This window comes from Phyllostomus hastatus, unplaced genomic scaffold (assembly GCF_019186645.2).
Source record: "Phyllostomus hastatus isolate PE091 unplaced genomic scaffold, TTU_PhHast_1.1 phas_contig_196, whole genome shotgun sequence".
Classification (NCBI taxonomy): Eukaryota; Metazoa; Chordata; class Mammalia; order Chiroptera; family Phyllostomidae; genus Phyllostomus; species Phyllostomus hastatus.
The window spans coordinates 39,071,398-39,083,948 of record NW_025333709.1 but is presented as its reverse complement, the minus strand read 5'-3'; the positions used below and the strand labels follow the sequence as shown (position 1 = coordinate 39,083,948).

Genomic DNA, 12,551 nt, shown 5'->3' with positions numbered 1-12,551 from the left:
CTGTTCAAGGCCTTTGCCCATTTTTTTAATTGGGTTGCTTGTCTTCTTAGAGTGGAGTCGTGTAAGTTCTTTATATATTTTGGAGATTAAACCCTTGTCTGAGGTATCATTGGCAAATATTTTTTCCCATACAGCTGGTTCTCTTTTTTATTTTAATACTGTTTCACTGTGCAGAAGCTTTTTATTATGATGAGGTCCCATTTATTTATTCTTTCCTTTATGTCCCTTGCTCTAGGGGACAAGTCAGTAAAAATGTTTCTGCATGAAATATCTGAGATTTTCCTGCCTATTTTCTCCTCTATGATTTTAATGGTGTCATGGTTTATATTTAAGTCTTTTATTCACCCTGAATTTATTTTTGTATAAGGCGTAAGTTGATACTCGAGCTTCATTTTTTTTGCACATGGCTGTCCAGTTCTCCCAACACCATTTGTTGAAGAGGCTATTTTTACTCCATTTTATGTTGCTGCCCCTTTTGTCAAATGTTGATTGACCATAGAGCCTTGGGTAATTTCTGGGTTCTCTTTTCTGCTCCACTGGTACATGTGCCTGTCTTTATGCCAGTACCAGGCTGTTCTCATTATAGTGGCCTTGTAATATAGTTTAGTATCAGGTATTGTGATCCCTCCTACTTTTCTCTTTCTTAAAATTGCAGCAGTTATTCAGGGTCATTTATGGTTCCATATAAATTTTTGAAGTGTTTGTTCTATATCTGTGAAATATGCCATTGGTACTTTAATAGGTATTGCATTGAATCTGTAAATTGCTTTGGGTAGTATGGACCTTTTGATGATGTTAATTCTTCCAGTCCATGAACACGGTATATGTTTCCATTTGTTTGTGTCTTCCTTGATTTCTTTCTTCAATGTTATGTAGTTTTCTGAATACAGGTCTTTTACCTCTTTGGTTAGGTTTATTCCTAGGTATTTTATTTTTCTTTTTGCTATATCAAATGGGATTTTTTTCTTGATTTCTGCTTCTGCTGTTTCATTGTTAGTGTACAGAACTGCCTTTGATTTCTGGATATTGACTTTGTATCCTGCTGTTTTGCCGAATTCATTTATTAGATCAAGCAGTTTTTGGGCAGAGTCTATAGGATTTTCTATGTATACTATCATGGCATCTGCAAACAGTGACAGTTTTGTTTCCTCCTTTCTGATTTGGATGCCTTTTATTTCTTTTTCTTGTCTGATCGCTGTGGCTAAAACTTCCAGTATTATATTGAATAGAAGTGGTGAAAGTGGACAGCCTTGTTTTGTTCCTGATCTTAGTGGAAAAGATTTTAGTTTTTGCCCATTGAGTATAATGTTGGCTGTAGGTCTCTCCTATATGGCCTTTATTATGTTGAGGAATGCTCCCTCTATTCCCACTTTGCTGAGTGTTTTTATCATAAATGGATGCTGTACCTTATCAAATGCTTTTTCTGCATCTATTGATGTGATCATGTGGTTTTTGTCTTTGCTTTTGTTTATATGATATATTACATTTACTGATTTGCAAATATTGTATCATCCTTGCGTCCCTGGGATGAAGCCAAGCTGGTCATGGTGTGTGATCTTTTTAATGTATTGTTGGATGCAGTTTGCCAGTATTTTGTTGAGGATTTTAGCATCAATGTTCATCAGCGATATTGGCCTGAAGTTTTCTTTCTTTGCTGTGTCTGTATTTGGTTTTGGAATTAGGATAATGTTGGCCTCATAAAAAGAGTTTGGGAGTCTCCCATCTTTTTGGAATTTTTGGAATAGTCTGAAGGATAGGGGTTAGCTCTTCCTTAAATGCTTTGTAGAATTCTCCTGTGAAACCATCTGGTCCCGGGTTTTTGTGTGTTGGGAGTTTTTTGATTACTGCTTCAATTTCTTTTGTTGTTATTGGTCTGTTCAGGCTTTCTGCTTCTTTTTCATTGAGTTTTGGAAGATTATATTTTTCTAGAAATTTGTCCATTCCACCTAGGTTTTCAAATTTCTTGGCATAGACTTCTTGGTAGTAATTTCTTACAATCCTTTGTATTTCTGTGGTATCTGTTGTAATCTCTCCTCTTTCATTTCTGATTGTGTTTATTTGGGTCTTCTCTCTTTTTTTCTTGATGAGTCTGCTAAAAGGCTTGTTAATTTTGTTTATCTTTTCAAAGAACCAGCTCCTGGATTCATTGATTCTTAGAATTGTGCTTTTAGTCTCTATGTCATTTAATTCTGCTCTGATCTTGGCTATTTCCTTCTACTTGCTCTGGGCTGTCTTTGTTGTTATTTCTCGAGTTCTTGTAGACTTAGAGTTAGGTTGTCTGTTTGAAATGTGTCTATCTTTTTTAGGTAGGCCTGTATCGCTATGCACTTCCCTCTCAGAACTGCTTTTGCTGTGTTCCCAAAGTTTTGGGGTATTGTGAGTTCATTTTCATTTGTTTCCAGAAACTTTTTGATTTCTTCCCTAATTTCATTCTTGATCCATTCATTGTTTAATAGCATGCTATTTAATCTCCATGAATTTGAGTGTTTTAGGCTTCTCCCCTTGGGGTTGGTTTCTAGCTTCAGTCCCTTGTGGTCTGAGAAAATGCTTGGTATAATTTCAATTTTCTTGAAATTCTTGAGGCTTGTTTTGTGTCCTATCATGAGGTCTGTCTTTGAAAATTTTCCATGTGCGTTTGAAAAGAATGTGTATTTACCTTCTTTGGGATGGAGGGCTTTATATATATCAGTTAAGTCCATTTCTTCTAGGGGATTGTTCAATGCCATATCTTTGTTGACATTTTGTTTGGAATATCTGTCCATTTTTGACAGTGGGGTGTTAAAATCCCCCACTATAATTGTGTTGCTGTCAATATCTTTCTCAAAGTCCTCTAAGATTTTCTTTGTGTATTTGGGTGCTCCTATGTTGGGTGCATATATATTTATAATGTTTATGTCTTGCTGGATTCTTCTGTTGAGTATTATGGAGTGACCTTCTGGGTCTCTCTTTATGGCCCTTTTTTGGAAGTCTATTTTGTCTGATATGAATATTGTTACCCTGGCTTTCTTTTTCCTGTCAGTTTGCTTGGAAAATTTGTTTAAAAAAGAAGAAATAGAAGTTACTGAAAGGCTTAGGAGAAGAGATTAATATAATAATATAATAATTTTCACCATATAAATTCTAATAACTAGATTAAGCTACACTGAAGATCTTAGAGTTTTCATCATTGTGCATTCATTCATGTGTGTACATATAACTTTGGCAATTTATCTGTTTCATAGATTAACATGTCTACTACCAAAATCAGGTACAGAGTTGTTCTACTCTCTCTGCAACCCCCGCCCCCAAAAAAAATGTCATCCCTGGGGTAATTGCCAATCTCCATCTCTCTTTATTTTTGTTATGTGATAAAAGCTAAGCAAACAGAATCAAACAGTTTTTGAGGTTGATGTTTATTTTTCTATAGGTGTAATACTTTTGGGATCCATCCTGGTTGTTTTAAGTATCAACACTCAGCTTTTTTTCACTGACTAGCATTGAAGTTTTATTGGATGTAGCAGAGTTTGTTTAACCATTCACACATTGTCAGACATTTGGGTTGTTTATGGTATTTTTGTGATTACAAATAGAGCTATTAACTCTTGGCATGTAAATATTTGAGTGAACATAATTTTATTTATCTGGGAGAGTTGAGTTTTAAGTGTACCTTTTGTATTCTAGATACAAATCCTTTATCTGATATATAGTTTATAAATATTTCCTTTAGTTCTTAACTTTTCTTTTCATCTCAACAAAATTTTATTTTTGTTGTTGGGTAACATGTTTTCAGCTTTAATGCAGTCTAATTTATTAATGTTTTCTCTTAAGAATCTTGCCTTCTTAGTCATATATAAGATGTTGCCTAGCAACATCTGAGTCTTGCTCCTTTGTTTCCTTCCAATAGTTTTACATTTTACATTTAATTGTAATTTATTTTTATTGTAAAGTATTACCTACTATTTTATTGCCACAGTTAATACATTGTTTCAATTTACCTCTTGTGTTTTATAATTGTTTCTTTTTTCTTTTGTCCTGTTTTGGATTAACTAGAATACTTTCATTTCTATTAGCTTTCCTATTGTTTTGTTAGTTATGTCTTCTTTTTTGGGAACTTTAATGGTTATCTAAAACATTACAAAGTTCATCTTAGAATACGAAATACTAATATAATTTGCTTAAATTAAATTTACTAATGTGAAGATACTTCATTTATAGTTCAATGACTTTTAACATATCTGAGCTCCTGCTGGCTTATTTGTTGTAATTTTTAACTGTCTATATTACTTAAGCAATATTACATGGCCAACATTTATTTAGATTCATCCTTTGATGGCAATTTAGTTTTTCATTGTAATGGTGAGTTTACATTTAGTAAAATCATTCATCTTCCTGAATAACACTTTATTTAGTGTGTGTGTGTTTGTTTGTTTGTTTTGGTAGTTCTGCCATTAACTAATTCTCTCAATTCTTATTCAAGGTAAAATATATTTATTTACCTTTTATTCTTGGAAAACATTTTTGCAGAAAAATAATCTCACATTGGCAGTTATTTTTGCTTTTGCAGAAGTTTATTATTTTAATTTTGACTCCTACTGTTTCCTTTGAAAAGTATACTCTATGCCTTCAAAATTAATGTGACTGACTTACTTTATAATCTTCTTTTGCTTGACTATCAACAGTTTGACTGTGGTACATACAGTTATGTTTCTGTTTCTGTCTATACTAATTCGGGTTTATGGTATAATCCTGAGTCTACTTGAATCTATGGTTGTGTGTGTGTGTGTGTGTTTATCTATGTATACCCATACATATGTATGTATATTTTTTCAGATAATATATAGTCTGATTATATATATATATATATATATATATATATATATATATATATATATAATCTGAATAAAATAGTTAAAATATACTCTTTACCTTTTGATTCTTCATTTGTATTGCCTTCTGGGGTTCATATTAAACATCCAAATGTTTGTTTCAGAGTTTTCTAATATCTGCTGAAATTCTCAACCTTACATTTTATTTCTTGACAATATAAAAGATAGGTTTTTAAAGTCTGTGTCTGACAATCCTGTTAGGTAAATCTTCAATTTATCTATTTTGAATGTCTGTTGTTTCTTTTGGTTTTGGTCATGATATCTACTCTCCTTGTATTTCTGCATATTTCAGATCTACTACAGAAAAAATTGTGAAAATCTTAATGATAACATGATTCTTAGAATAATGTTTTCTTTTTTCAAAGATAATTTATCATCATGTTGAAATAATTCAAGTTGAGATTCAGTACCTATAAGGATATATTTATTTTTGCATAATATTCACTTCTAGTGTGTAACTCTTTTATACCCTAACCCAAATTCTGCAGATGATGTAAGGCCACCTCTACCTTCTAAAGGGAACAAGAAACATTGTTTATTTCTTGCATTGTCAGGCATCTCAAAAAGATTCTGTGTTCTTTCTTTTTAAAGATTTAATTATTTATTTTTAGAGAGAAGGGAAAGGAAGGAGGAAGAGAGGTAGTAAAACATCAATGTGTTGTTGCCTCTTGTGTGCCCCTTACTGGGGACCTGGCCTGCAACCCAGGCAGGTGCCTTGACTTGGAATTAAACCTGCTATTCTTTGGTTCACAGGTTGGCACTCAATCCACTGAGCTACAGCAGCCAGGGCTGATTTTGTGTTCTTATCAGGCTCTTATTGAGCTTCATATTCCAAATCAATCACTACTCTAAAGCTCTGCTTGAAAAGTTTTAACTTTCTAAGTTTTCAATGACATAGTAACCCCTTGAAGCCTAACAAAAATATTTTGCTATTTTTTTCTCATTGATCTCATTACTATGATTTGGTTTGAATAACTTGGAATAAAATTCTCCATTTTATCTTATCTATATAATAGTTAATTCAAACAAAAAATCACCTTCTTCTTCTACTCTCACAGTAGCTTTGGGGGTAGTACTCATTGAGAACAAAGTGATATGAAAAATGCTCTCATAATTTTACTTAGAAGCTCTCCTTCCTTTAGAAGATTAGAGTTAGTACCAGTTTATTTTTGTAGGTAAATTTCAACTGTGAAATGTGCATTTCATTATGTTCTCCACTATCAATTGCAATTTTAGGAAATAAGTAAAGTCAGCAGCACATTAATAATTAAAGATTTTTTGGTTTTTTCAAGACAGAATGAAATATTTTTAGCACAGTCTAAATACAAGGTTTCTATTCATTCACAATTGTAGTTGCATGTTTTATTTTATTTTATTTTTAGAGAGGGGGAGAGGAGGGAGAAACAAAAGGAGAGAAATATCAATTTGAGAGAGAAACATTGATCTGTTCCCTCTCATACCCACCCTGAGCAGGGAATAAACCCACAACATGGTAATTTTCCCTGATGGGGAATCAAATCTGCAACCTTTTGGTTTGTGAGATGACACCCAACCAGCTGAACCACACCATGAGGGCTGCATGTTTTTTATTTTTTGTTTTTTTTTTTTAATTTTCTAAGACAGCTATTGCCTACTTTATTTATTTGGTTTAGACATAGATTAACTTTAGTATTCCGCAGAAGTACCAATTAGTTATAGAAGTAAAGTATTTTTAGGTGTTTAAAGGAAGACAGTTTACTACAGAGAACTTTTGATACAAAGGAAACATGAAAGTGATTTGGTATTGGAAATCAATTGTAATTTACAAATAGCATAGATCTTCAAAGTAAAAAGGAAATGCATCTGCTTATTTTAAGTACAGAAACTCTACTAAATTTTTGGACTATAAAGGGGTTCCTAGTCCTTGTGAATTTATTTGACTTGCTTAGGGTTATAGATGGCATATTTGCTTGTTATTTTGGTTTTGGCTTGGGTTTTTCTCTTTCTTTGTTACCAAAGAGCAACTCTTATTTTCAGAAGGCTGTCATTAATATTTGGATATCTGGACCTTTACAATTTCAAGTGCTTTAATGAGGTTAGAATTTATTTTACATTATTGAGTACTGTTTTAACACCCATGTTTCAGCATGCACCATATTTTTGATAAAATATCGGGCCTCTTAGAACATATTATAATAAGCTAGCAGCCTCAATTTTTTGGAGATGATGGAAATAAGATTGTGATTTAATTTTATCTGATTTAAATAAACTTCACATTTGTTTCAGGTTAACTGTTATTTGAAACATTTCTCATACCTGACATAGTAATAGAGAATTTACTCAAATTTGCCTTGAGTAGAGTAGGTGGAGTTGAAATAAATATTTTAAACTTTTTGTTGTAATATACAATCACTTTCCTCATTAAAGTATTGACTAGATTCTATTAGTAGACATTTAAAAGTGGTAAAGATTTTTCTTTATATCTGAATAATCAGGCATGTTGTACACAATAAATGAATACTGCCTTTCAGTAAAAAGTTACTTTTATACTGAATTTATCAGATATTGTATTGCTTTGACCCTCAGGTACCTTTTGCTCATGAGATGGTAAATAGGTTAAAAGGCAGAATTATAACTAAAAAAATTAACATATAAATAGCTATGTGTATGTGTGTGCATAGGTACATGAATAAAAATTTGCATTTTTGAGATTAACAGGTGCAAGGTAGCAATGGCAGTCAGATTTATCATTGTCATGTGTATATCCATTCTCTTCTCCTCGAATTTGCAGAGGTAAATGGCTACTTCTCATCTGGAAATCCCAGAGAATAACTTTAACCTGACTTTGGCATCATAACAAAGCCAAATAATGGACAGTTATCGGATTCAAAAACTATCAGAAACCTATCAGTTAAATCTGTGCAGTCACCTGGTGTTTTTTCAGTGACATTTCCAAATCTTCTAATTGTCTCTCTAGAGGTGAGATAGTTCTGTCCACATATATGGTTCTTTCTGAGCTCCAGAAATGAAAGGGTGACTCTTTTAATTACTCGCTCAGACTCATTGAAATTAAAGTCTAAAATTTTCAAACGAGAGAACTGAATTATTTCAACTTAAATCACAGTCAAATCAATTGAGTTTAACTTTACACTGCCCTGAAAGGACAAGGAAAGACAGACAATGTAGGTCACAGGTGGCAAACACAAGGTCCACAGTCAGAATCCGACCTTCCACCTTGTTTTATCTGCCCCGCACCTTGTTTCTACTTCGTGCCAGCACCGAGCTCTCACTTAACTGTTAAGGAGTAGTGACATTTGTACAGTCTTAAAATCACATTCAGCCCTTTGATGGCAACCTCAAGGCTGATGTGGCCCCGGTGAAAATAAGTTTGACACCCCTGATGTAGGCCATACCACTCAGTGACAGGGGCAGTTTCCATAGAAGATGGGGTATGTCTGTGGCTGGGGAGACATGGAGAAATGCATTTATAAGAGTTTGGTTATTCAAATATAAGTTCCCTGTACTATTTATGAAGACATTATTATATTAAGTTTAACTTTTATTTTTATTTTAAATTATTTATAATTGTCTACCTATCTTGTGGTTAGTATTTCCAAGGAAGACATCCTGTTATTTGTATAAGCCCCTAGTCTAATGCTTTTTTAAAAACATGCTCACCTGTCCATTTCTCCAATTCATAGAATAGGCTAAGTCTGTAGACATACCTATGGTCATACATAAACCTTAATAACATCTATAAAAATTAATGTTTAAATTATCTTTATATTTTCAGGTATAATAGGTAAACCTTATTCATAAATAAACCTTAAGAACATCTATACAAATTCATCATTCAATCTAAAGCTTTATTTTCAGGTATAATAAGTAAAAGTTAATAACACCTAAAATACATATACTTTAAATCACCTTCTCATTTTCAGGTATTTTTGGCTGAATACACAGGACCTCTGTTTATATATTTCCTCTTTTATTTGAGGATCCCATACATATACGACATGAAAGAGAGTTCTAGAAGATCACGCCACCCGGTGGTACAGTAAGTAAAACATAAAGTACATTTAAATTAAGGGGTTAAAATAACATGGAGATATTATGTTGATAAAGTTATTTGTGTAATCAATTAAAGTGTATTCAAATTTAGGGAAATAAATTTTAGGTAATCACGAATAATATATCACACCAACTTGCAAATTTATAAACAAGGAACTATTAAGTATACTTTAAAATAGAGGCAACTGGACTTATTAACAACTATAATTATCAAGAGAAATCTGAAAATTTAGAAATATTTAAAAAGTTCAAAATTATAAAGCTGAGAGGCCTGTATAGAGCTTAAAATATACATATTTCTCTAAGAATATTGGCAATATTGCATAGGAAAGAAATAATTGCCTAAATAATAAATGGGTAAATAAAAATTTTACAAGTTTCCTTTAGTAAGTAAAAATCCAAAATAAAAATGTACTTTGAAGTAAGAAAAAAAAAGACTAGGGCAGTTATAAAAGCAGAATAAGCAGAATATATAACTGGTAGTTAGCATATTGTGGAAATAATCAGTTAATCTCTTTCTCTCTCTGTCTCCCTTCTCCCTCCCTCTCCTTCTCTTTCTGTCTCCACACCAAATTAAAGAGAGAGAGAATAATTGTTCAAGGTACCATACTGAGATGTACGTATATAGGATTAGCAATTAAAAAAAAGATCCTGATTAAATGAAAACATAATAAGTGAGAAGCAGAATTTATATCTTAAGGATATTAGAAGACAGAGAATGATTTGTCTGCTGAATTTGTTATCCCAAATCAAACTTTTCTTGCCGTTAATGTCTGTACTAAAGCCACACTGACCTCCTCTCTTGCCCTTGTATGTCCCATGCTCCCTTTCAGACAGGCTTTACACGTACTCTCCCTCCTCCTCCTCCATCCTTGTTACCTCCCTCTCCCTTATCTCTATTCAAACTTCACATAAAATCCCGATATTTCTTACTCAGAGTAGCACTTGTTATTCCTTCCATGACAAATATACTACCAAAATGTTTTTTATACAATTTCACTGTAAAATTATATATTCACAACCAATTTTCTTTCTATCTATAGAGTTAAATTTTACAATGGTTGTGCTTTGATGTTTTGTCTACTTTCACTGCTTAACACATTACTTGATTTACAAGGACTATGCAATAAAATGTTTTTAATGGTAAGGTAGATTAACAAATTACATACACTTTATTTAACATTGTTCACTTTTAGAGTATGAAAGGGGAAAATGTGACCTTGATGGGAGTTCTGAGGTAGCTTTTCTAAGAAAGTTGCATTTGAACTTTTTCCTTTGTTCTCTGGAGGGATGAGTCAGATTTTAAGTAGCAAGGTAGTGGACTCTTCCTCTGGAAATTATCTATAGGGACACAAAGAATGCTGGTAGGGCAGACCCACAGTGGTGACAGGGAGGCACAGGGAGACGGCTCTCAGGCATGACGGTTTGGTAAGTATTGAAGAGGTTGTTGAAGGCCCTTTGAGACATTAACGTGTCTTTCTTTTTCTTAAGTGCAAAAAAAATGCCTTATTCATTTAGAAAGATTATGGGTAAAGAGTTCATAAGGGGAAGACAACTGCATTCAGTTTTTAGACCAAACATATAACATGTACCAGATTTACAGCACAGCATGAAAAAAGAACACTTTTCTTCCCATGGCATTCTCAAAGGAATTGGTTCACAGGCGGTTACTATTCTTAAACACAAACACAGCATGTCTTCTAACTTCTCACTGATAAATGTATTTGTGCAACATGGTTCCAAAATAACAAACATGTTAATTTTATATGAAATCATTCCAGACCAGATATACACAAAGTACTTCTGAAATGCAAATGTCTAATAGAGCTCTATGAAACAATCACAAGTCTTCTAAGACAACCTAATTTCAGGTTGGATGTCACTTCTCATGGTTAATAAGATCAAATTTCAAATGTTACATCCATTTACCACATACTCCAATGTTAATTCTCCAAAAGTGCTTTGAATTAAATTACAGAGTTATAAGTATTTTTCAGGTCAGTTCAGATTGGTATGTGACTCAACCACAACAAAATTCTAGAAGCCTTTAAACACTAGGGCTAAGGCAGGATCTGCCTCCTCATCTGCAGGGAAAAGTAGTCCATAGCTATTTTTCATCCAATCAGTGTTTTGTTTTATTTTTTAAGATAGAGGCTACATATTCAAAATTATCATGGTCCCTCTCACCAGAGGAATTGTGTGAACTAGCTGCACTGTGGCTAAGACCACACCTCTTACAGCTTCTAACTGCATCATTAATGATGGAAAAGTAGCCAGAGAAACATTTCCTGCACACAACACTCATAGTTTGATTATCTGCCTTAAGGACAAGATGATATTTACATGTGTACATGCACTATCCTTGTGTAGGTCACCCACTTCATTAACCCTACATTTTTAGGTCATCTCTCATCTCTCACATTCCATCTCAATAAACTCTACTGTCCTCCATTAGTTGCCTTCCCCAAGTCCTCCCCAACACCTGGAATCCTTTCACTATGCCCCTGCAATTCAAAGTCCATTATTTGCAAAATCTCTTATATCTTCAACTTTTCAAACTATGATTATTGCCTTCATAGTCTTCCTCAACAGAAACCTGACTGATGCACTGCCACTCTTGTAGCTCTATAAAGTTGAGACAGTGTCTTCTTTCACAGCCCCAGTATCTTGAATTTTACTTAATAAAGAATAATATATATATATATATATACACACACATATATATATATTCAAATATGATGTTCTATAAGGAGAGTTGAACCCAAGCTTGTTTAAGGATGATCCGTTAGTTAGGCATAGGACAGAGAGAGTTGATGTTTGAAGGGAAGTCAATGAAAATTAAATAAAATGGTAATATTTCACATGAAATCAAACTTAGTGAGTTACTAATAATACACAAAATTGCATATATTTAAATATAAAGGCAGAACAATATGTGCTATTTTGATTTTTATGCTCTCATAGTATAGTATAAAGTAAATAAGTGAATTCATTTATATGTATCATAGCTTGAACCAAAATTTCTCATTTAGAGCTCTGCTACATTGCTGGGCCTAACTTAATATTTTTTACTTTCTTACAAAATGAAAAATTGTATTATTTAAGTATTTATTATATATAAATACTTACACAAAAGAACTAACAAGTTAGGAGAGACACCCATTTCCTCATCAGTCTTTTGAACGCTTAAGGCAACCTCTTATGTCAGGGCCTTTGTTTCTGTTTATCATACTGTGTACCAAGGGTGCCCAACATTTTGGTATATCTGAGTCACACTGGAAGAAAAGTTGTCATAGGCCACACATTAAATACACAAGCACTAACAAAAACCATAAAAATCACATAATGTTTTGAGTAACTACAATTTTGTGTTGGACCACATTCATAGCCATCCTAGGCTGCCTATGGCCCATGGGCCGTGGGTTGGACAGCCTGGAGAAAACTTTGTTCCCAGAAATTCATACTGCTTGTTCTCTCCCATAATTCAGAAATCATCTATTGTTCATAGATACACACAAAACATATAAAATGTCTCTTCCCTCATAGGTGCACAATTATATATTCATAAACTAATGAATAATAATACATTTCCAGATGGCTAGGCCTGGTATGTTTGTGCTTATTTGTGTTTTTTTC

General features: G+C 33.1%; 1 protein-coding gene across 2 annotated transcripts in view; it reads left to right on the top strand.

Moving 5' to 3' along the window:
• TECRL (trans-2,3-enoyl-CoA reductase like) overlaps nucleotides 1-12,551 on the top strand; it is an 88,130-nt gene that overhangs the window by 47,435 nt on the left and 28,144 nt on the right. For both annotated transcript variants that reach the window (XM_045834372.1, XM_045834370.1), the window contains exon 5: nucleotides 8,786-8,901. In XM_045834372.1, coding sequence (XP_045690328.1) covers nucleotides 8,786-8,901 — 116 coding nt within the window. The remainder of the gene's footprint in view (nucleotides 1-8,785; nucleotides 8,902-12,551) is intronic.